The sequence below is a fragment of the Lacerta agilis genome, chromosome 2 (assembly GCF_009819535.1).
Source record: "Lacerta agilis isolate rLacAgi1 chromosome 2, rLacAgi1.pri, whole genome shotgun sequence".
Lineage (NCBI taxonomy): Eukaryota > Metazoa > Chordata > Lepidosauria > Squamata > Lacertidae > Lacerta > Lacerta agilis.
In genome coordinates, this window is record NC_046313.1 from 9058537 (window position 1) to 9083289 (window position 24753).

General features: G+C 48.9%; 1 protein-coding gene across 1 annotated transcript in view; it reads right to left on the reverse strand.

Moving 5' to 3' along the window:
• Positions 1–4696: 4696 nt before the first annotated feature.
• The window catches only part of MAP3K12 (mitogen-activated protein kinase kinase kinase 12), a 110356-nt gene continuing 90299 nt past the window's right edge, over positions 4697–24753 (reverse strand). Inside the window, exons 6-14 of the mRNA XM_033138514.1 lie at positions 24578–24736; positions 22947–23055; positions 20387–20496; positions 19298–19414; positions 16412–16549; positions 14618–15173; positions 12456–12526; positions 8567–8840; positions 4697–5590 (exon numbers count right to left, since the gene is read on the reverse strand). Of these exons, the coding sequence (XP_032994405.1) occupies positions 5492–5590; positions 8567–8840; positions 12456–12526; positions 14618–15173; positions 16412–16549; positions 19298–19414; positions 20387–20496; positions 22947–23055; positions 24578–24736 (1633 nt within the window). The 3' untranslated portion in view covers positions 4697–5491. The remainder of the gene's footprint in view (positions 5591–8566; positions 8841–12455; positions 12527–14617; positions 15174–16411; positions 16550–19297; positions 19415–20386; positions 20497–22946; positions 23056–24577; positions 24737–24753) is intronic.

The following is a 24753-nucleotide window of genomic DNA, read 5'->3' on the forward strand; positions in this document are numbered from 1 at the left end:
TGCAGTGCCATTACTCATCTAGCAATGTTATTACCATACAGACATGATCTATCTTACAAGGGTGGATGTTAAAACAAGTGGTGAGGATGCACAGATCCAAAGTGGTAGGAAGTATGGCTTCACCTAAGGGACTTGAGAACTTTCCTTCCACAGGAAGAATGACAAACTGGGCTGGGAGTGGTCGGAATGGGTCGTATGTCATGCTCGCTGCGCAGCGCAGCCTTTTCTAGGGACCAAGATCCTGTGAGAGCCTAACTAGGGATCCTAAGGAATTAATGCAGCCAGGAAGAGTCTGAGCAGAGACCCTTGGGAAAGGACGAGGCCCAAGTCAACCCTAGCAGCTGGAAGTTTAGTATTGACAGGGGAGCTTCTCCACCTTGAGCTAATGTAAAATGGTTTGCATTATTTCCATGGAGACCGGTTCTCAATAAGGGCTGTTGCAAAGGAGTACTTTCTTCATTCAGTCTGTGGCTGAATGCAGTTTGTGTTGCCTGATGATTCCAGTTGCTAATGGGGTGCCCTGTGCATTTATTAAAAAGCTATATTTCTACTGCCAGGCTTTTGGTCCAGAATTGTCTCCTCTGACAGCCAGCCAGCCGCGCTCCAAGATGCGAGACAGCGATCTCTCCCTGCTGTGCTACCTGAAGTTCTTTTAATTGGAGGTGCCACTGGTTTGAACTTGTGACCTCCTACATGGGAAGCATGTTCCCTGTTGCTGAAGTATGATAGCTCTCTACTAGTCTGTTCTGGAGCAACTGCAAGCTGTTACGTCTCCATTCGAGGAGGCTGGTTCTCAGTACATTTTAAATCTTGTTTCCAACATGGCTCGCAAGACCCACAGAGCAGAGTAAGGTGTTTTGTTAAGCGTAGCCTCTGGTGGTTAGGCACCCAATGTGTATCTGCTTAAAAAAAAAAGCCACTTTGAAAGACTAGCAACATTACAGATGGTCAGAATGAAACAGCTATACGGCCTCGGAATCCTGCAAAACTTGGCACTGCATGTTCTAGAACTGACTTTGGAAACACTCTTTATTTTTGTGCCAAAAGTTGGGAGTTCAGAACCATTTGCAGCTGCATCAGATCAAAGGCCTATCGGGTCTAGGACTCTTGTCTTCAAAAGGGGCCAGCCAGATGTTTCTGGGATATTTGTCCAAGCTACCCTGAGAACACCTGATAGGTTGAAACCATGATCTTGAAACAGATGCTCATTTGCTGTGTGAGATGGAGCCTAATGTATGTATGGCTCCTCTAACCAATCAGGAACCCCAACTGGTCAGGATTCCTGATTGGTTAGAGCAGCCCTAATGTGCACAGCTGTATGGTAGTAAGTGCTCCTTTGTCCCTAATGCCAAGTGTGTTGACAGGGCATGTTCCCATTACCCTCTGCTGTGTTCAGTGAACGCATGTAGGAAATGCATTACAAATTTGTAAAGTTTTTTTTTTATGTAACCAAAACAAATACCTTTAAAATAACCTGCCTTTGTTGCAATTTAATCTTGAATATATTCAAAGGGGAGGTCTTTAAATCTAGAGAATTTTTCTTGCCTTCCTTCCCACCCCTAACATTTCAAAATAACATTTCTTATCTTGTAGAGCTGCCAAGGACATGCTCTTAACAATCAGTGCTCCATATCTGGAGGGACAAGCTAGAAAGTGAAAGTCTTCAAGCAGATTTGCCAAACCAAGGCTTGAACATATAGTACATGGGGAAACCACTGTTAAGATTTTGCAAAGGGAACTGAAATGACTCTCTGGGCTCTGCCTTAGAAAGGATCAAACCCTTCCAATTCAGGGAAAATTTAAGCACATACTGAACTGCATAATTTAGTCTATTTGGGCTAACAGGGCTACTTTTCAGAATTGCTGGTTTTTCATGGAGTTTTAATGGGACATTTTACATTTAAGATTACTTTGCCATCATAAGTCTTCAGGATGGGCCAAGCAGTATATTTAAACAAGATTCGTGTGATCTGGATGTGTTCTTTTAAATCTTTGTGAGATTTCCAACTGCGCCACTAGCAGATGCTAGTTCAGACCCCACCCCCGTGAAATCTCACGCTTTGCTTGAAAGACTGTGACAGGGAGGGCTTATTCTGGCTGGGGAAGTGTGTAGGGAGCAGTCTCTCTCCCCCTCTGGCCTTTGGTTAGAGTAACTGTACAGTATTGAACACTAAGCCTGTGAAAACTGCTGCCAGCAAGAGATTGGCTTGCAGTGTCCTGTGTACCTAACTGCAGAGCTGGCAAATTTCATACTCTTCCTACCTGCTGTTGGAGTTAATGGACTTTTTGGCACGATCCCTTTAGCCCATCTGTTCAAATGTCCTATAACTGAGCTCTTGCCTGGAAGACCTGGGGCCTTGAGTTGATGGAAGAAATGGGCTCTGAAATCTCAGGGAGCTTGTGCAATGGTTTGTCTTTCCCTGCTAGGCACTGCTGCATACTTTTCCTGCTCGCACCATCTACCAGGAAGACACATGGGCGCTTCCCTGTGGCCTCAAGAGACCCCAGTGGAAACACTACTGGTTGCATTATCACGGGGGCTGCAAGTTTTAAAGGGATTGACCAGTTTTTCATGGGGAGTTTCCCTCCTTTTCCCCTCCTCCCTTTCAAAGCAACAAATATTCAAGCATCTTGAAATCCTTTCTTTGCCCTGTGAGGGAAAAGCAATAGCTGTAATGATAACTGGAGCCATTTGGAAGCAGAAAGGTGGTGCAAAATTTGGAGAGCTTTGAAAGTTTTCTTTTTTCTTGAAAAGCATGTTGCTAGTCCTCATGTGTGAGGCTGCTGTGCAGCAAATGCGCAGAAGATTCAAACATGTAGGTGGGGGCGTGGAGTGCCTGTTACTCCTAGCTGCCAGTGCCCCCTGACTTCAAACTTCTATTGCTCTTTGCAATTCTATGCATCCCTGTGGGCTAAAAAATTCTCTTCGGTGGAAATGGGGTTTAAGTGCCAGATTCTGTTTAGCCAACAAAGGAGGTACAGCTGTGCAAAGAACAATATAATCATACACACACCTCTTCGGCCGATCTATTAGAGCTGAAGGAGACTGTCCACATGAGCCTAGCTGAAGAGTGGGCTACCTTTGTTTGCAGTTCAGCAGATCAGATCCCTAAAGCAAAGCTGGTGTAGCAATGGGGCATGGGGGCCTTGGATTAGTGGGCAGTGGGAAGAAATTTCCCAGCATGCCACTCTTAGCACCACAGAAGGTGGAGCAGCAGGTATTAGGCAGGAGCTTCTGGAGGCTATAAGCCTCGCATCCCTAGTCCATCTGATTTAGCACTGTCGGTGGCAGCACCTCTCAAATCTGGCTCTAGCGTAATCGGGCTGTGTTTAGCCACAGGCTGCTGTGTTCGCTTGAACTTGTCTTTACAATGCATACAAAACATAGGCTTGTGCAGCAGCATCATGCAAAGCCTGCTCCTGGTTGCACTGAATTCTCCCCACCAAAAGCTGCTGCATTCCCCTTTAAATAGGAAAAAAAAGAGCAGCTGCGGGAAGGAAGGGCAGGAGCTTGGGCACCCAAGGCAACCCCTGCCCCCTTGTGGGCAGAAAGGGAATTAGCACCAGGGCAATGCTGCTGTCAAAACGGGTAGGTCTTTCGAACTGGAGCATGCATTGCGGTTAAAATGCCGGACTTGGGTCTCCATTCTGCAGCTCCCGTCTGGGGAAGGCGAACAGGCATGTAAGGGGAGAGGGCTTTCAAAGATGGGAGCGAGCGAACCACAGCCAGACCCCCTCCCCCATAGAAGGAAATCAGATGGCCAAGCAGGGACACCCCCTGTTAACGTTTCACAAATCAAGCCAGGTGTGTTTTGTAAGCATTCAGGTGCGCTGTTTATCTGTTTCGCTGCTGTTCTGGCAAGGACTCTGAGCAAGGATCCAACAGGAGGCAAATTGTGCACTGGAGGGGGACCCCCCATATGCATATAAGCTGGGCAGGGGGTGTCACAAAAGCCACAGCTCACAGTGCTAGTGAGCAGAGGAAGACATTTTTTTAGCCAGTTCAGCTTCGTTTCAGGAACTCTTCTCTTTCCCAGTAATCTCAGCCTAGTTGTCCCCGCCCAGGCTGCTTTGTCAAAATGGCAGAGGGTGGGGGGGAAATGTGCTGGTCCCAAAATCTGTGGCTGAGAAACCCTGCCTTAGTTTATCTTTTTGCACCAGGGGCGGTCCCCACCCCCTTTTTTTGTTTTAACCCTTTCGCGTCCACCCCTGCGCTAAGCTCTCACACCCTTGGTGTTTTTAACCAAACACAAATAAGCAACAAACATTAAAGGAGAGGGGACATATTTCTCCAAACCAGGACCTTCACCTGAGAAACCAAGAGGAAAGGGGATTCTTCCTTGCCGGGGTACGCTCAACAGACTCCCCTTCCCCCCCTTTTTAAGCGTTAAAAGGCTATCGCCAGAATCGAGCGTTGGGATCAGAAATCCCAATTCCTGCCTTGTCCGTCCGTGCGCACGATCTGTCTATCCCTCACTTCCCTCCCCGCTCCCCCCCCGTTACACAGACCCATTTGACAGAGACACGTGTTAAGTGCAAATGTAAACATTTCTCGTTACAAATTAAAAAATAAATAAATTACTTGAAAAGTGCAGTGCATGTTGGTGCCAGCAGGGGAGAAATGGAGCAGGGGTTTTCCCCCCATTCCACCATTGGAATGGGCCACATGAAGTGTGTGTCCGTCCGTGTGTGTGTGTGTGTACACATATATACAGTATGGGAGGGAGGGAGGGAGGACTGTTGGAAGAGAAGAGGGCTTGTTGCGCTCAGGCTTTGGTTGTTACTTTTGGGGAGGGCTATATTGGGGGCAAGGGGAAGGAAAACAACTTATTCCCAAGCTCTGGGTAGGGGGAGGTTTCCGTGCTGACTGCGGCCCAAACATGCATTGAGTCCAGATCAGAAACAGTCTGGCACCTGGGATGTGCCTGGTCCAGCTAAGATGTTTGAGCCTTGCCAGTGCGCCGAGAGCTCCTTGCCGCTTCCTTTGGTAGACGAAGGCACCATTCCCCAGCCTGGGTCTTCTCTCTCCGATCCACGGGCCCATCGCTGACTCCCTGGGCTTGGTTAGAGCTTGTTGGTCCTTTGCTGGGGCCCACAATGTCCGGGACTCTTGAGGCAGCAGAACAGAAGGGATCGACTGCTTTCTGCGTGTATCGAAATCCTCCCCTGCTTAGTTGCGGGGCTGACGGATGCAGAGTTTGCGTGTCCCGTTTGTTTCACGTCTCCAGCTGCCCCAAGTGAAAACTGCAAGCCCCGGTGGCGGGGAAGCGGCCCTCGACCCCACAACCAGTCCGAAGGAAGTCAGGGACGGGAGAGTATGGATGAGGCGCACTGGCTCTCCTTCCAGAGATTATGAGATAATATAGATTTATATAGAGCTTTTATAGATTATTTATATAAATATCTGGGGAGGTGGTCGTGGTGCAGGGAGGCAGAGGAAGGGCCCGGGGGGTCTGTACAACCTGGGGAAGGAAAGGCCAGACGGGTGCAATCACAAACTGGGCATGTCCTGAAGTCTCTGCGTCTCCCCGCTGCCTGAATGGTCCAGTTCGGCACTGTCGCAGTCCGAATCCTCGTAGGCAGCAGCGTCCTGGAATGAGAGGGAGAGTGTGAGGAAATTGGGGGCATGTGGAGAACGATCCAAAGGACCCTGCCGTCACCCAATAATAATATAATAATAATTTATTATTTATACCCAGCCCATCTGGTTGGGTTCCCCCAGCCACTCTGGGTGGCTCCCAACAAAATACTAAAAAACACGTTTCTGAATGGAGAATTAAACTGTGTGAGATGGTAGAGATGGCTAAGATAACAGCAAACATTAGAGGTCGCTCTAATCAAGAGTTAATAAAAGAATGGGAAAGAGTAAAAGAATACATGACCATATCTTATTCTGGAATTGATATTCTGTATAATATGGAGTAAATCGTACAGGGGATATGAGAGAATTGGGAAATATAGAATAAGGATAAAGGATATAAGATGCAATAGCACGATTATAAAAGGTAATATAAGGTACTGAACAAATAAACTCACGTACAAGTGAGGGGGAGTGAAAGGGGTGGGATGGGGGGAGGGATTAATTTCATTGTTTTTATTGTTTGATTGTGTGTTGGTATGTGTGTGTGTATATTATTGGAACCAAATAAAGATTATTTATTAAATATTTTTTTTAAACTAAAAACACGATAAAACATCAAACATTAAAAACATCCCTATACAGAACTGCCTTCAGATGTCTTCTAAAAGTGAGATACAGTGGTACCTCTGGTTACGAACGCTTCAGGTTACGAGCTCCGCTAACCCAGAAGTATCTGCTCCTGCTTGCAAACTTTGCCCCAGGATGTGAATGGAAATCGCGCGCCAGAGACGCATGCGCAGTGGGAGGCCCCATTAGCAAAAGCGCGCCTCTTGATAAGAACAGTTTCAGCTTAATAACTGCCTCCGGAACAAATTAAGTTTGTAACCAGAGGTACCACTGTAGTTGTTTATTTCCTTGGCATCTGATGGGAGGGCATTCAACAGGGCGGGCGCCACTACCGAGAAGGCCCTCTGCCTGGTTCCCTGTAGCTTTGCTTCTTGCAGTGAGGAAACTGGTAGAAGGCCCTCAGAGATGGACCTCAGTGTCTGGGCTGAACAATGGGGGTGGAGACGCTCCTTCAGGTATCCTGGGCCGAGGTCATTTAGGGCTTTCAAGGTCAGCACCAACACTTTGAATTGTGCTCGGAAACGTACTGGGAGCCAATGTAGGTCTTTTAGGACCAGTGTTATGTGGTCTCGGCGGCCGGTCCCACTCATCTGGTAAGCAGGCAGGTAGGGTGAGACAGCTGCCCTGGACACAGAATTGACCTGCACCTCCATGGACAGCTGTGAGTCCAAAACTACTCCCAGGCTGCGCACCTGGTCCTACAGGGGCACAGTTACCCCATTCAGAACCAGAGAGTTCTCCACACCTGCCCGCCCCGTCCCCCCAAAACAGTACTTCTGTCTTGTCAGTATTGAACCTCAAACTGTTTGCCGCCATCCATCCTCCAACCGCCTCCAGACACACAGGACCTTCCATGCCTTACTGATTCTGATTTAAAAGGTAGAGCTGGGTACCGTCTGCATACTGATGAACACCCAGCATGAGGCCACATGCGGCCCTGAATTGGCCTTGAAGCAAGAAGCTTCAACCAATGCCCTGCTGGATCAGGCCAGTCCCTCATCTAGTCCAGCATGCTCTGGACCAGATGTCTGAGGAAAGAACGCAAGGAGGACATACCGGTAATTGCAACAACACTCCCCTCAACTGGTATTTAGAAGCACACAGCTTCTTGACAGAGGCAGAGCATAGCCGTCATGACTAGTAGCCACTGATAGACTTATCCTCCTTGAATGCGTTTAATCCTGTTTCAAAATGGCCATCGTTGCATCTTGTGGAAGTGAGTTCCACAGCCCTGCATGAATAAGTTTTTGTCTGTCCTGAATCACCCAACATTCAGCTTCACCAGATGTTCCTGAGTGCAAGCGTTACTGTGAGAGAGGGAGAAAACCTTTTTTTCGGCCCACTTCCATCATACCAGTGCATACTCTTCATTAAAGCTGGGGTGGGGGGACCTGGAATCTTCTAGATGCGACTGCACCGTGGCTTCCCCACCCCTTCTTTAAAGCAAATATTCCACACCCAGAAAAATGAAGAGGCTAATCTTGCATGTGATCCACACTTAGGTTACTTCTGCTAGGCACAGGGAAGGGCAAAGGGTTTAGGGAAGCTTTTAATGTTTGATGGATTATTGTATTTTGATATTTTGTTGGAAGCCGCCCGGAGTGGCTGGGGAAGCCCAGCCAGATGGGCGGGGTATAAATAGGATAGATGTTTATTCAGCATTTGCGCCCATCATACAATACAATCATACAATACAAAACAAGCAGTCAATCAAAAATCAGGTAAAATCAAATAAAACGACGACCCAATACAAGCCGCGGATATAATAACACAACTCACAGGGACCAATATTATCGCTTCGATAAAACATATATATAAAAAGGTTAAAATTTAGGCACCCAAAACTAAAACCAATGTCTAATTCTATTTTTGAAAAACATACCTAATTATCAGTAATCGGCTGACATCCCATAGTATAAACAATAAATTGTTGTTGTTGGAGGGGTTGAACACTGGCAATCTCACTCAGTTTTCTTTGTGGTTTGGGATTCCCCCCCCCCCAAAAAAAGGCAGCCCTCCTATGCAGCTTGAAATTTAATAATGTAAAAATAGAACAGTGACCCAATCCACTCATGATGCCGAATTCTGTCCGTTTGTTGATGGCGCAGTCTTACACACATTTTAACAACAGACCAGAAGCCACCAAAATCGGTAGGTGCAGGGACAGGCAATGGCCTCCGGGGCTGCAGGTAACCCAACATTTTGGGTTTTCCTGCACCAGTAAAAGTGACCTTGCAGCCTTCTCAAAGCTCCTGCATCGCCCAAGTTCACCACCAGGGGGAAACCCGCAAGCAAAACACCAAAGTCCCGGCAGCTGAAATGGATGCCAGCACCCTTCCATTCTCGCACCGCACCCACCTCTCCAGGGTTCTGTTCTGCACTGAGCTGGCGTTTGACAAGCTGGATGGCCGCCTCCTTTTCGGACAGCCCGTCCGAGTGCCCCAGGATGTCGTCGTCCGAGCGCTCGGCATCCAGGCGTTCGTCTGTGTTGGTGCTGGCCACATCCGGCGTGCCGCCGCTGTGGGATGCTGTGGTGCCCTCGCTGGCAGTGCCCTCCTCGCCATCCCCATCGGAGAAGTTCTCGGAGCTGAAAGTGGAAAGCGACTGCCGCTTGCTCATCGCCTGAGGCCACCTGGGTCAGGCGAGACAGAGAGAGAGAAAATATGAAGCCCCCTGGAAACATGGACCCATCGTCGTGGCAAAGGGAGTGCTAGGCTAGCCAACCTCACTGGCCTCCGACTCAGCCACCATGGCCAGGGCCGGATTTAGGTTTGATGTGGCCCTAAGCTACTGAAGGTAATGGGGCCCTTTATATGTCCAGCTGTCCTTTGTCCACAACAAATTGTCACTGTTTTTAGTGTTGAATATATACTGTATATTCTGGCGTATAAGACTACTTTTTAATCCAGGAAAATCTTCTCAAAAGTCGGGGGTCGTCTTATACGCCGGGTGGAGAATCTGCGGTCGAGTATATCTCAAACTCTATATTTTAACTGGAAAACTTGGGGGTCGTCTTATACGCCCAGTCGTCTTATACGCCGGAAAATACGGTACTATATGGTAATTTATGGACCTAATAGGTATCTAAAGCAATTTGCACATAACAAATAGGAGCCTACACAAGACAAAACACCGTTGCTGTATGTAGGTTTTATTTTGTTTGTTTTTTATCTTATATTTTGGAAATGTACATCCAATTTTTTTCCCTTTACAATTTTAGGGGCCCCCAAGAGAGTGGGGCCCCAAGCTATAGCTTGTTTAGCTTATATGTAAATCCGGCACTGGCCGTGGCCCATGGTTAGAGATGGGAGCCGGAGTCCCACAAAATCTGGAGGGTGCCACATTGGCTATATCCCTGAACTATGGGATGGCTGCATAAAATTAATAAACCTTTATTGTCACTACACCACCTGTGTGCAGTGAAATTAAACAAGCTTCCCTCCCCCCATACACTCAGTCTTCTTCGCACTCTGTGTGCTTCTTGGAAGTCAATTGCAGCACTATTTTTTTTTCCTATTCAGCAGCCCAACAGCCGCAGATAAAAACTGTTCTTTAACCTGTTGGTGCGGCTGACTATACTTCTATATCTCCTGCCGAAGGTAGGAGATTAAATTGGTGCAGGCCGGGGTGTGAGTCATCCCTGAGAATTTTCCTCACTCTCCTGAGGCAGCGGTCTCCTGCGATGTCATCTAGTGAACTCAGGGGACAACCCATGATATCATGTGCTGTATTCGCCACCCTCTGTAGGGATTTTCTCTCCATGGCTGTCAAACCAGCGTACCACACTGTAATACAGTATGAAAGGACACTTTCTATTGTGGACCGTTAGAAAGAGATCATCAATTTTTGTTTCACATTGTTCTTACGCAAGACCCTAAAGAAATGGAGTCTCTGTTGGGCCTTTCTAACCACCTGGGTTGTATTGATTTTCCAAGTGAGGTCTTCACTAAGGCAAACTCCCAGGTATTTGAAGGAAGATACTCTCTCCACACAGTCCCCCCGATATAAAGGGTAAAGGGGACCCCTGACCATCAGGTCCAGTCGTGTCCGACTCTGGGGTTGCGGCGCTCATCTCGCTCTATAGGCCCTGGGAGCTGGCGTTTGTCCGCAGACAGCTTCCGGGTCATGTGGCCAGCATGACAAAGCCGCTTCTGGCTAACCAGAGCAGCGCACGGAAACACCGTTTACCTTCCCGCTGGAGCGGTCCCTATTTATCTACTTTCACTTTGACGTGCTTTCGAACTGCTAGGTGGGCAGGAGCTGGGACCGAGCAACGGGAGCTCACCCCGTGGCAGGGATTCGTACCGCCAACCTTCTGATCAGCAAGCCCTAGGCTCTGTGGTTTAACCCACAGCGCCATCTGGGTCCCCGATATACAACGGGGCTAATTCCCCTCTCTTCTTCCGAATGTGTGTCTGCATTAAGGAATGGTTTCCTGGTTGTCTAAGCGGTTTGCCCGTTGAACAGACCGCCTTGGAAGATGCAGCTCATCCGATTTTAAAACGGACAAATGATTATTATACATAGGTAAAAAAAGGATTTCCTCTATTCAACTTTTTTGAGGAAAGGTTATAATCGTGTATAAAAGTCAGAGCAGTTCATTCGTAACAGGAAATCGCTCGTAACATGAGGCAGGTTTTTGCTAATGCCGCCTCCCGCTGCTGCCGCACCACCGGAGTGTGACTTCCGCTTGCAACCCGGGGCAAAGGTCGCAACAAGGGGCATCTACTTCCGGGTTAGCGGAGCGCGTAACCCGCAGCATTCGTAAGGGGGACAGTACATAACACGAGGTACCACTGTACTTGTTTAGGCAATGTGAAGGGAGAAGGGGCGAGTGGATTTTGAAATGAAAATTGGAAAAGATATTGTTCTTGGGAAAGCAACGAAGGGAGGAATTGACTCAATTTACAGTGGTACCTCGGTTTTAGAACGTAACCTGTTCCAGAAGACCGTTCGACTTTCGAAATGATCAAAAAGCAAAGTATGAATTTTCGGAAGCATTTACATCTGGAAAACTCAATACGGAAGCTGCGTGGCATGTTCGGCTTCCGAAAAAAGCATTCAAAAACCGAAGCAGTTACTTCTGGGTTTTCGGCGTTCGAAAGCTGAAACTTTCGACGTCCGAGTTGTTAAAAAACCGAGGTACCACTGTATTTCAGTCACTGACCAGAGTGCCAGAGGGAGGAAAAAAGAAAGAACATATGGATGTGGAAAGTCAGCTTTTAAATTTGTATTGAATTTGTATTAATTTGTTTTTTTTAAAAAAGAGGAAGGTAGGTGCAGGCCTTCCATCAAAGTTTTTTTTAGCAGATGTTGAATGGCCACGTCACCTATCAAGAAAAATTCTCTGCATAAGTTTAAGGCATGACTGAATACGCAGAAATACTGCATGACTGAATACGCAGAAATGGACAAATTGACAGGAAGAATCCGGGAGCAGCGGGACCAGAACTTCATCAAAGACTGGTTAAAGTTTACGAACTATTTAAAAGACAATTTACAATTGAATACGTTAATAGGATTTCAAGAAGCTTTGTAGCTAATTTGTAGAGTTATCATTGTAAGTAGGATAGAAGTAAAAAATCTTTTTTTTTGTTTGATAGTGGTAAGCAATGGTTGATTTAAGAAGTATAATGTTAAGATATAAATTAGAAAGCCATGTGAAGGGGTTGAGGGAAGTCATGGCTTGTTAGCCAAAGATGAATGTAAGAAATTTTTGTTTGAATGTGGTATTAATTGTAGTTTAATATAAAAAATAATAAAAATTATATTTAAAAAAAAGGAAAAAAGAAAAATTCTCTGCAGCAGGGAACAACAACCGGTGCACAACTGACAGATGATTTCAGCTGAGGGTTGGGGAAGAATGGCTTTGTGGGCCAAACTCAATCCCTTGGCTGGCTTGTTAGCTTGGTTAGCCTTGCAGGGGGTTGGACTAGATGACCCTTAGGGTCCCTTCCAACTCCACAACTTTATGATTCTAAGACTGGTTCCTGGGCCAGAGGTTCCCCCACCCCTGAGGTGCACTAATGACACAAAATAAATAAACAGGAGCCTGCCAGATGAGTCCAAAGCCAGCTGTGTGATGACATTTCTTTCACCTGTCCTGAATCTTTCAGCTTCATAGTAATGTCTGATCCAATGTTGCACGGAGATTGATTCTGTTGGGGACGACGACAACTCAGGGCTAACCACCTCCATCTTGTAATGCTCCACCAGTTGCACTGTTCTAACCCAGGCAAACACTCACCTTTGCCGGAGAGGGAGCTCGACTTCGCTGTCTACCTCGCCTTCTTCCTCCTCCGAGGAGACCCCACGCTTCTGAGCCGAGAAGGGGGGGCAAAAAGAGAAGGAAACGTGTCATGGCTAAAATGAGACTGGATGAAACAAACCCACCAGCCTCCAAGATTCTTAAAAAACATATTCCACCATTTTCAGTGCTATTAGATTCCGGGGCCGTGATCCAAACAGACATGCACGTGGCATTCAAAAACAGATTCTGAATAGCTGGCTGGCAGTGTTTCGAACCCCTCACCTGTGCTTCACATCCACAGCTCCAGCTGAGGCAGGGCAATCGCATGCCCACAGCACCTACTTAAATGTGCGACTCCCTAGCCAAGTAGATAAAAGATGTGCAAAAGTCAACTGTGGTGGCCATATGGCCCCATCTGGATGGAGAAGGGCTGGATTGAGCCCGAAATGAATCAACAAGCCTTTCTTAGGGGAAAACACCCCCTTCTGTTAGGATTTCATTCTCCCATTGCTTGGATCATGTGATCCTTATTTACAGTCCGCACTGCTGGAAGTGTGGGAACGGAAACAGATACAGAACCCTGAAAATAGCCTGACGTTTTGTTTCTGTTCTAGTACACCCGTTTGCCTTAAATGAGAGATGCGGACCCCTGTGGCCCTCCAGATTGTCGCTGGACTCTTACCGCCCATCAGCTCTGACCACCCACTATGATGGCCGAGTCTGACGGGAGCCAAATGCATCATTAAAAGAGGGCACCGATCCGTATAAAAATTTGTGCATGCTAATCTATAGACGAAGAAGCAAATTTGGACATAATTTCAGTGGAATAATATCTCAACGCTGTGGGGAAGAATGTGACCTGTGGGCCTGTCCAGGTACGGATCCTTAATGGGCAGCTTCAAGCCCCCTATTTGTAGGGTTCTTCACCATTAACGCAGACTTGGGATGGGGCAGTCCTTCAAAAAGAGGAGCCTGGAGAGCAGGACACCTGGCCACCCTACTTCTCCATTCAGTTCAGTCCAACAACACCTGGAGGGCCATTTGCACTTGGCATAAACAGCTTGGGTCTGGGTGGTCTCATGTTTCCCATGTGAATTTTTGCAAGATTTGAGACCAGTATGTGCATCTTTCGCTAGAAACAAGGCCTGCTTTGCAGGGGCTCCAGGACTCTGGATTTACCCTCCTCTGGGATGTTCATTTGCCCTCTTCTTATACATCATTTCGGAGGCAGGAAAAGACATTTCTCTTTCACTGTGTCTTTGGGAACTTAGCCCTTTCTGCTGCTCTCCTCTCATATACAAGGGGTTGTCAACCTGGTCCTACGCCCAGTTTCAGGATTCTAGGTGGGCGGTAGGGGGTTCTATGGCACAAGCTGAATCCTTCCATCGAGCACTGGTGGGCAGTAAGGAAATTTTACCATCAAGAAAGATGCATTAGTGGGTGGTAGGTATAAAAAGGTGGACTACCCCTGAGAAAGACAAACAAAACAGAAGATGGAGGAGAGGGGAGGGAGGGAGAGAGGGAGGGAGGAAGGAAGGAAGGAAGGAAGGAAGGAAGGAAGGAAGGTAAAAGAAAGAAGCGAAGGGGGAGGCGAGAAGGAAGGAAGGAAGGAAAGAAAGAAAGGGGAGGAGAGAAGGAAGGAAGGAAGGAGGGAAGGAAGGAAGGGAAGGGGAGGAGAGAAGGAAGGAAGGAAAAAGGAAGAATGGAAGGGGGAGGAAAGAAGCAAGCAAGGAAGGAAGGAAAGAAAGAAAAAGAAAAAGAAAGAAAGAAAGGGAGGAGAGAAGGAAGGAAGGAAAAAGAAAGAAGTGAAGGGGGAGGCGAGAAGGAAGGAAGGAAGAAAGGAAAGAAAGGGGAGGAGAGAAGGAAGGAAGGAAGGAAGGAAGGAAAGAAAGAAAAAGAAAGAAAGAAAGAAAGGGAGGAGAGAAGGAAGGAAGGAAGGGGGCCAACTTGAATAAAATACCGGGGGGGGGGGTAAGCCCCACACTGCACAATTGATCACAAAATGTGTTGCATGCACACCATCTGAATGGAAATGCCCACCAATTTTGGGAGGGTCCTGGCCCTCTCACATATTTTATTGGGGGAGGGGCAAAGAGACCTCAGCCCCAAGGATTTGGCTCCTATGGAGGGAAGGAAGAGCTCCCCCTGCCCAGCTCTACCTGGCTCCGGGTGACGGCTGCCCGATACAACATGGCCGCTGGCGTGAGGTGCTGGGATTGCGGTGCAGCCGCTGCTCGGCTGCCCCTGCCCTGCTCCCGCTCGGCTTCCTCTCTTGGCTGCAGCCCGGCCTTCCCTGGTGGGCCCACAGCGCCTTGTCGCGAAGAGGGTGACTCGGGGCTGCTGGAGCAGGGGACGGAGGCCGCGTCTTCGCTGGGTGTCTCGCTGCGGGGCTGCTCGGCTGGCGGGGATTCGGGGCCGGCCGCCCCCTTGCGGCCTTCGGCTCCCAGGGTGGTGGAGATGAGGTCGGGGCTGGAAGACGACATCTTGCGCAGCAGGAGGTCGTGCTGGAGCCCCCTGAGGGCCGCGCAGGGCTCTAGGCGCTTGGCTCCCCCGGGATCGGCCAGCTCCCCACAGCTGCCTCGGGTGCTGACCTTGCGGTAGCGCGACTTTGCCCGGCGGCTGCGCCCGGGGGATGGGGGCCCTTTCTGGCACACGGGGATGGCGAGCTGGGGCAGGGTGGGGTCCATGATCACCTCCGTCTTCAGAATGTCAGGCCTGTGGAAGAAAACAAAAGTGGCATGAGGAACCACAGTTGTTTCTGTTTGACCCTTTACAGCGGCGATGGGGAACCCTCCGGCCCTCTCTGTCTGACCCTCAGGGTTCTCTGCAAGCCATACCCCATGCTGGCCCTTCTTTGCATCTCCCTTGAACTCTGATAATGCTGCCTTGCCTGAATGGAGGGGTGATGTGTGTGTCTGTGTGTAAGTGCATAACAACTTACCGTATTTTTCGCTCCATAAGACGCACTTTTTCCCTCCTGAAAAGTAAGGGCTTATTTTGAAGCCCGGGTGTCAGGGAACTATCCCCGACTCAGCGCAGAGTGGTGCAAGGGCTCTCAGGATGTTACAGAGAGCCCCAGTCCCACCTTGCCAGCAGTACCTCCTCTAGCAGCGGGAGGAGTGGTGAGGCATCCAGCGAGGAGGGGGAGGTCTCTCAGGGGGAGTGGAGCCGAGGCTCTGGGGATGCACGAGAGACCCAGCACTCACACAGTTCAGCGGGCGATACAGGGGGTGTGCAACTTCTGTCGCCCCAAAGGCATCGTGGGGCGAAACGAAAAGATGGGAGGCGGGGTTTTCGTATCCCTAAGCTCTTTTGTTGGGGTCAGAACCGGAAGGGACCATTCCCGGATTCTGACACCGCTTGATACAGACATGAACCTTTTAGCACTGCACTGTACATAGTTTGCACAATAAAAACCTTAAAGGAAACAGCGGAGTTCTGGCTGCTTACTCATGAGCAACTAACTGAGAACCTTACACCTGCATTTTAGGAGGTTGTGTTGGAAAACCTTAAACACCATGTATAGATATGTAGATGAAGAGACAGATTTTGTGCCCAAGAAAGCGAAATCCTGCACCCAGAAAAGCTGGATTCTGGAAGCAGAATAAATTATGCAAATGTGCCTAATTTATTCTTCATTTTAAAAATACCATGCATAATGTACTGGCAACAAAAGCCACAACTACAGCAAACCTTATTCAGCTATTCCTCCATGTCCACGAGATTGGACATTGCCTACATGGCTTCCAATGCATCTATGTAACAATGAGGGCTAGAAGCTTGGTTGTTTTAAATAAATAAAAGAAAGGAAGCCGAGATTCTTAGGAAGCTGAGTTGTGAACTGTATTCTACACCTGCACTCCCACAAAATCATGCCGCGCAACACTGAAAGCGACAGACACTCTTCATCAATCCCTCTCTCCTTTGTAGGCCTTTTCCTGGCCACTCCTCACCTCTTGCTGTGCGGAGAGAGTTTCTGAGGCACATTCCTCTTCTTGATCAGCTTTTCCACGGTGTTGCCATGCAGGAGGCTGCGTGAAGGATGGTGCTTAAAGAGCCCAGGGTATTTCTTCTCCAGGGCTTGCTCCCGCCTACGGATGGGGATGGAAAAATTTGAGAACGTATGAGGATGGACTATGCAGACACCAGACCGCTGAGTGGCATGGATCCTTTTGGGGGCAGGAAGGCAAGCTACAAATTTTGTAAATGGTTGTGCAATTAAAATACATTAACTACAGCAACCAACGATGCCCCAACTTTACAGGTGAAACTCGAAAAATTAGAATATCGTGGAAAAGTCCATTTATGTAAGCAATTGTTTTCATTAGCTACTGGAGTTTAATATATGAGATAGACTCATGACATGCAAAGCGAGATATGCCAAGCCTTTGTTTGTTATAATTGTGATGATTATGGCGTACAGCTGATGAGAACCCCCAAGTTGAAATTGTTAATTTGGGGTTCTCATCAGCTGTACGCCATAATCATCACAATTATAACAAATAAAGGCTTGACATAGCTCGCTTTGCATGTCATGAGTCTATCTCATATATTAGTTTCGCCTTTTAAGTTGAATTACTGAAAGAAATGAACCTTTCCACGATATTCTAATTTTTCGAGTTTCACCTGTACATACGTTGTTACAGGGTTCCCTGGGACACAGGAAAATAGGAAAATAGCTGCCTTGTACCCAATCTGACCAATGGTCCATGTATCTCAGAATTGTCTACTGAGGTTGAATCCTGACAAGACAGAAGTACTGTTTCTGGGGGACAGGGTGGGTGGGTGTGGAGGACACTCTGGTCCTGAATGGGATAACTGTGCCCCTGAAGGACCAGGTGTGCAGTCTGGGAGTCATTTTGGACTCACAGCTGTCCATGGAGCCGCAGGTCTATTCTGTGTCAAGGGCAGCTGTCTACCAGCTCCATCTAGTATGCAGGCTGAGACCCTACCTGCCCGCAGACTGTCTCACCAGAGTGGTGCACGCTCTGGTTATCTCCCGCTTGGACTACTGCAATGCGCTCTACCTTTGAAGGTGACTTGGAAACTACAACTAATCCAGAATGCGGCAGCTAGATGGTGACTGGGAGCGGCCGCCGAGACCATATAACACCGGTCCTGAAAGACCTACATTGGCTCCCAGTACGTTTCCGAGCACAATTCAAAGTGTTGGTGCTGACCTTTAAAGCCCAAACAGCCTTGGCCCAGGATACCTGAAGGAGCGTCTCCATCCCCATCATGCAACCCAGACACTGAGGTCCAGCGCCGAGGGCATTATGGCAGTTCCCTCACTGAAAGAAGTGAGGTTACAGGGAACCAGGAAGAGGGCCTTCTCGGTAGTGGCACCCGCCCTATGGAATGCCCTCCCATCAGATGTCAAGGAAATAAACAAGAAGAGTTTGGATTTGATACCCCGCTTTTCACTACCTGAAGGAGTCTCAAAGCGGCTAACATTCTCCTTTCCCTTCCTCCCCCACAACAAACACTCTGTGAGGTGAGTGGGGCTGAGAGACTTCAGAGAAGTGTGACTAGCCCAAGGTCACCCAGCAGCTGCATGTGGAGGAGTGGAGACACGAACCTGGTTCCCCAGATTACGAGTCTACTGCTCTTAACCACTACACCACACTGGCTCTCAACTACCTGACTACTAGAAGACATCTGAAGGCAGCCCTGTATAGGAAAGTTTTTAATGCTTGACATTTTATTACATTATTATTATTATTATTATTATTATTATTATTATTATTATTATTATTATTCTTTCTAGTAGCACCTTAGAGACCAACTGAGTTTGTTCCTGGTATGAGCTTTCGTGTGCATGCACACTTCTTCAGATACACTGAAGATATCTGAAGAAGTGTGCATGCACACGAAAGCTCATACCAGGAACAAACTCAGTTGGTCTCTAAGGTGCTACTAGAAAGAATTTTCGATTTTGTTTTGACTATGGCAGACCAACACGGCTACCCACCTGTAACTATTATTATTATTATTATTATTATTCGGTTGGGATCTTCCCAGAGTGGCTGGGGAAACCCAGCCAGATGGGTGGGGTATAAATAAAAAATTATTGTAATTATAATTATTATTGTTACAGGGTTCCCTGGGATGCAGGGAAATAGAGAGCTGCCTTGTACCCAGTCTGACCAATTGTCCATGTATCTCAGTATTGTCTACAATGACTGGCAGGGGCTCTCCAGGGTTTCAGACAGGGGTCTCTCCTGTTTCTACCTGGAAATGCCAGGAATCGAACCTGGGATATCTAGATGCAGGGTAGATGCTGAGAGCGGCCATTGAGCTATGGCCCTTCTCAACTGGGTTTGCCCTCTCATCCCTCTTCCTGTATAGCCTCAAATGATGCTGTGAGAATCATTGGGCTTACGGGGGGGAAACCTGCCATGCTTCTCAGATCCACAGATTGGATCTGCCGTCCTTCCTGGTCCAAGCTCTCTGGCAAAGCAAGCCAGAGAAAGCTTGCCACCTAGAGGTCAGGAGCAGCCAGAGGCATCAGGATCCTTCCCCATTTCCTGCATTGCTGCAGCTCAGTGGGAAGAGTGCACACTTTGTGCCCACAAGGTGCCAGGTTCAATCCCTGGCATCTACAGGTAGGACTAGGAGAGAGATCTCTGTCGGGAAACCTGGACAAAAAAAAAATGGCCCTGTAAAAACCACTTGCAACGTCTAGCACCCCTTGCAGTGGGATCCCCCCGGTGTTCCTGGGACTGCAATTCCCATCATCCATTGGGCCCTGCTGGCTGGGGCTGATGGGAGTTGGAGTCCAACAGCACCCAGCAGGCCCCAGGTTTCCCTGCCCTGTTTTTGAGCTTCCGCCTTCTCACCGGAGTAGCTCCTTCTCCTTCAGCTCCAGCTGCAACATGAGGGAGTTGAGCTCCATGTACAGGTTGTTGGCTCGCTCCAGCTTGCGCTCGTAATGCTCCCGGATGTCCAAAGCGTGCCTGGGGAGAGGGAGAGGAAAGCAGCTGTCAGGCGTCCTATACGAAGAGGCCTCGGGAGCTGTGTCTGCTCTGCCGATGGGCTGCTTTTCAGAATTAGCAGCAGTGACCCAAATGGCGAGGGGCGCTGTCTCACTAATGCTGTCTGCTACGGGAGTGGGTATACATGCTAAGTACAATATTTTAATTCACACAAAAATGGAAAATGTGTGTGTATTAAGGTTTAAAATGGAAAAGGGGACAAATGTGTGTTGCTAAAACGGGGGGTTTTCCACGAGAGTTCTTCTAAAGCACTCTGAGCTCTTGCAGAGGTAATGATGAACTGTCCTCTGGTAGGTTGTAACCTGGGATCATGTGAGAGGTATTAGGCTGCAATCTCCAATTTGAACTTCCTGACAGTGAGAGCTGTTCGGCAGTGGAATTTGCTGCTAAGGAGTGTGGTGGAGTCTCCTTCTTTGGAGGTCTTTAAGCGGAGGCTTGACAGCCATCTGTCAGGAATGCTTTGATGGTGTTTCCTGCTTGGCAGGGGGTTGGACTGGACGGCCCTTGAGGTCTCTTCCAACTCTATGATTCTATGATTCTATGAAGGGAGTTGCAGTGGCGTAGCAACAGGGGCGGGTGGGGGCAGGCGGGCTGCTCCTGGTGCCACGTCTCCGGAGATGACAAGGCATGCGGTTTGCTGGCAGCGGTGCTCCAGCGCCGCGTGGATGGTGCCGGTATCTTCTGCTGGCAGCCACGAATGGAGGATTCTCCGTTCGCGGGTGTAGCGGCGACGGAGGGATCCCACCGCCCTCCGTGCAGCGCTGGAGCGGCAGGCCGCTGTGTGCAGCGCATGTGCAGAGTAGCTCCGTGCCCCAGAGGCGCACTCCATTGTCTCTCGAGACAGGCATGTGCCGCCGCCGCCACCAAGCTCCTGACAACAGGGAGGAAACCTTTTCAACCGTATCCTTCCTACTCCTATATCCATCACCTTACCTGAGCTCTTCTCGCCGCCGGTGGATCAGCTCCTCCTCCAAGCGGTGCAAACATGTCCCCTCTGACTTGATCTTTTCAAAATGCAACTTCACTTCCTCCCTCCATTCAGCCTGGGGGGTGGGGGGAGAAGAGAAGAGACACACATAAGCTTCTCTCCCGGATTCCGGACATACACAGCCGAAACTAATGGAAAACAAGAAGCGACACGTCTTTGGTCTTCTGGCAGAGTTCAAATGCCCAAGCAAGGAAACACTGTCCATGGGCAGAAGGTAGGAACATGCATGCAGCCCCCACCTCAATGCACACACCCCCTGCGTGCCACTGGCGAGGAGGGCTGCAATGCATTTGTGTTGGTGCTATGTCGATTGACAGCCCTAGAATGTATTGTTTGATGGTCTTGTTGCCTGGTGTACTGAAACCGAAAGACGATAATAGTGCCTCACCAGGTCTACTCTATGCAGCCTTAATACTGGTATGTGATCTTCAAATTTCTCAAGGGCTGTCACATGGAAGATGCAGCACATGGAAGATGTTGAGGGAGGCAGTTTCTGGAGGGGAGGAAGCCCAATGGCAGCTGTCCCCCACCAAGTCCGTGAGTCCCTCACCTCTGCCTCTTGGGTTACAAATATCTAAAGCATGGGTAGGCAAACTAAGGCCCAGGGGCCAGATCCGGCCCAATCGCCTTCTAAATCCAGCCTGCGGACGGTCTGGGAATCAGCATGTTTTTACATGAGTAGAATGTGTTCTTTTATTTAAAATGCATCTCTGGGTTATTTGTGGGGCATAGGAATTCGTTCTCCCCCCCAAAAAAAAATATAATCCGGCCCCCCACAAGGTATGAGGAACTGTGGACCAGCCCCCTGCTGAAAAGGTTGGCTGACCCCTGACTAAAGGGCTGTCACATGGAAGAGGGAACAAGCATGTTTTCTCCTGCTCTGGAGGGCAGGACTCGAACCAATGGCTTCAAGTTACAGGAAAGGAGATTCCGACTAAACATCAGGAAGAACCTTCTGACAGTAAGAGCTGTTCGACAGTGGAACGGTCTCCCTCAGGAGGTTGTGGACTCTCCTTGGGGGTTTTTTAAGCAGAGGCTAAATGTCTTTCCTTTGGACCACATCAGTGAAGCTGTGAGGGGGAGTCTTGTCATCTGGGCATCCCAAGACCTCCACACATATTGCCCAGGCTTGCGCCCCAAGAGGTAACTCTGGTGCTACAACTGCAGCAGTTTGACACACTCCATTGGCTCTCGAGACAGAGAGATATGCTCACAAGAATGGTGTAATGCAGGAGTGGGGGAATCTAATGAGAGAGAGAGCCCCAGAACTGATAGAGCTGAGAGGTATTCTCAACCCAGGAGCCCAGAGCAATATATATATATATATAAAACCGGCCACGACAGCTGGACAAGAGAACCCCGTTACTAAGTTATCCCTAGTTAGAATAAAAGGGGATTATCCTCACAGACGACCTCAAAGATCAAGGTGGGGTGTATGGAAAAAGTGACCCTGAACACCTCATAAGTAATATACTTGGTAACAGAGGGGTAGTTGGCAGGGAGGTTCGTCGCATTTTTCAGTAGGAGGGGCACATTCCCTTCTGTAAGAAGCCCTGTGATCGTCGGATGAAAGGTGATATATAGACATTTAATAAATAAACGAATAAACAACAGCAACAACCACCTTCCAGGGCCTGCATGCTAAGATAAATTTCACCTTGGTCCAGTAGGCTAGTTTCTATGTGCACCTCTGTCTATCCCTTATTCAGGCAAGCAAGAGGAATATTGTTAAAGTTCAAGGACTTGTTCCAGCCAAGCAAGGGCTCAAGGAGCGAGCAATGCAGGGCCAATAAGGGCTGTGGCCTGGGGAAAGTCCCAACGCCAGATGAAGAGGCCTCATTTGGCCCACGGGGCTGAGGTTCTCAATCCCTGGATAAGAGTGTCAGAGGAGGACATGGCTTCAAACCCAAACCCAGCCATGACATTCACCTAAACCTGCACCTAACTTATCTCACGAGGTAAGGACGCGGGTGGCGCTGTGGTCTAAACCACAGAGCCTAGGGCTTGCCGATCAGAAGGTTGGCAGTTCGAATCCCCGCGACGGGGTGAGCTCCCGTTGTTCACTCCCACCTAGCAGTTCGAAAGCACGTCAAAGTGCAAGTAGATAAATAGGTACCGCTCCGGCGGGAAGGTAAACGGCGTTTCCGTGCGCTGCTCTGGTTCGCCAGAAGCGGCTTAGTCATGCTGGCCACATGACCCAGAAGCTGTACGCCGGCTCTCTCGGCCTATAGAGTGAGATGAGCGCCGCAACCCCAGAGTCGTCCGCGACTGGACCTAACGGTCAGGGGTACCTTTACCTTTTCAGGATAAAATGGAGGAGAGACCCCTGTACACCATCATGAATCTATAGAGGAATAACTACAGCAAATAAATAAAACAATACGTAGGCTGGTGAGAAAGAGAGAGGAAAGCTCCGTATTAACCTCTACGAGGAAAATGGAGAGGAAGCGACTGTGACCCTCCAATGGGGGGCTGGAAGAAAGGCACTGGCCGAACAACACCCACCTGGGATTTGAAGTAGGTCTCTTGAGGTGTAGACAGCACATCGGCGGACGCAATGTCAAGATGGAGCAGGATCTGGCGGAAGGAGGGCCGGTTCCGAGGTTTGCTGTTCCTGGATGGGAGAGAAACAGACGGATGGAGCTGGTGTGGACATGAGCTCATGGTGAGCCTCTGCCCAGGTTGTCTCTCCCTGAGCACTTGGTTGTATTTGATGGCACCCAGGAATGGGATGGGGAACTGGGGGTGGCATGCAATTGGTGCCCCTCCGTAGATGGAAGACATCTCTCAGCAGAACCACCGCTCAGTAGAGCATTTGCTTTGCCTGCAGAAGGTCATTTGCCCTGCATTTTGCTGTCGCTATGGCAAAGGGGAGACCCATGTGGCGCTGTGGGTTAAACCACAGAGCCTAGGGGCTTGCTGATCAGAAGGTCGGCGGTTCGAATCCCTGCCACGGGGTGAGCTCCCGTTGCTCGGTCCCAGCTCCTGCCAACCTAACAGTTTGAAAGCATGTCAAAGTGCAAGTAGATAAATAGGGACCGCTCCAGGGGAAGGTAAACGGCATTTCTGTGCGCTGCTCTGGTTCGCCAGAAGCGGCTTTGTCATGCTGGCCACATGACCCGGAAGCTGTATGCCGGCTCCCTCGGCCAGTAACGCGAGATGAGCGCCGCAACCCCGGAGTCGGACACGACTGGATCTGATGGTCAAGGGTCCCTTTACCTTTATCTATGGCAAAGGGAGCCACAACCATGCTCATTTCTGGGTTCCCATCAGGGAATTTTGTGCAGCACAGGTCAATAGGCACATCTTTAAAATAAAAATAAAATGCCTCCAGTGATATTCGGATCGCTGCGTATCTGAGGTAAATAAATATGGAGGAAGATTCTCCCCCAATCCTCCCCATGGCCAGATGTTGTTCTTCTTGTGTGAAGTGTGCGCCGCACAGTTCTGGGAGTGGGACGGAATTGTTTCCACATGACACACTGGCAAACATCTGATAGTATCTGAAGAAGTGTGCATGCACACGAAAGCTCATACCAAGAACAAACTTAGTTGGTCTCTAAGGTGCTACTGGAAGGATTTTTTGATTTTATATTTTGATTTGACAACACAACACATGATAATAAAAATTTATTATTTATACCTAACCCATCTGGCCGGGTTTCCCCAGCCACTCTGGGTGGCTCCCAAACAGAATATTTAAAAAAACGATAAAACATCAAACATTAAAAACTTCCGTAAACAGGGCTGCCTTCAGATGTCTTCTAAAAGTCAGGTAGCTGTTTATTTCCTTGACATCTGGTGGGAGGGCAGGTGCAACCACAGGGCAGGTGCCACCACCGAGAAGGCCCTCTGCCTGGTTCCCTGGTAACCTTACATCTCACAGGGAGGGAACTGCCAGAAGGCCCTCAGCGCTGGACCTCAGTGTCCAAGCACGATCCTGCACAAATGGCATCCTGCAGAGCACAATAGCACACAAGTGCCTTTCGTTTGCCTGCCACTGAGTCTCCAAAAATGACTTGGCAGTGTATAATATTCAGTGATTCAGGTGGGGAGGGTCACACATCCAGGTTCTCACTCCTGATGCAGGGAGAGGCGTTTGGGCTTCTTCTTCTTTTTGCATCTCATGGACTTACCAGCACTGTCTTAGCAGGATCTTGAAACCGTCAGGGCAGCTGGTGGGCACAGGAAGGTGGAGGCTGTTGCTGCCCACCCCCCAGATGATGGCTGAGGAGTCCACATCCTTGTAAGGGATCTCTCCCGTCAGCAACTCCCAGAGGACGACTCCAAAAGACCTATGGTGGGGAAATTA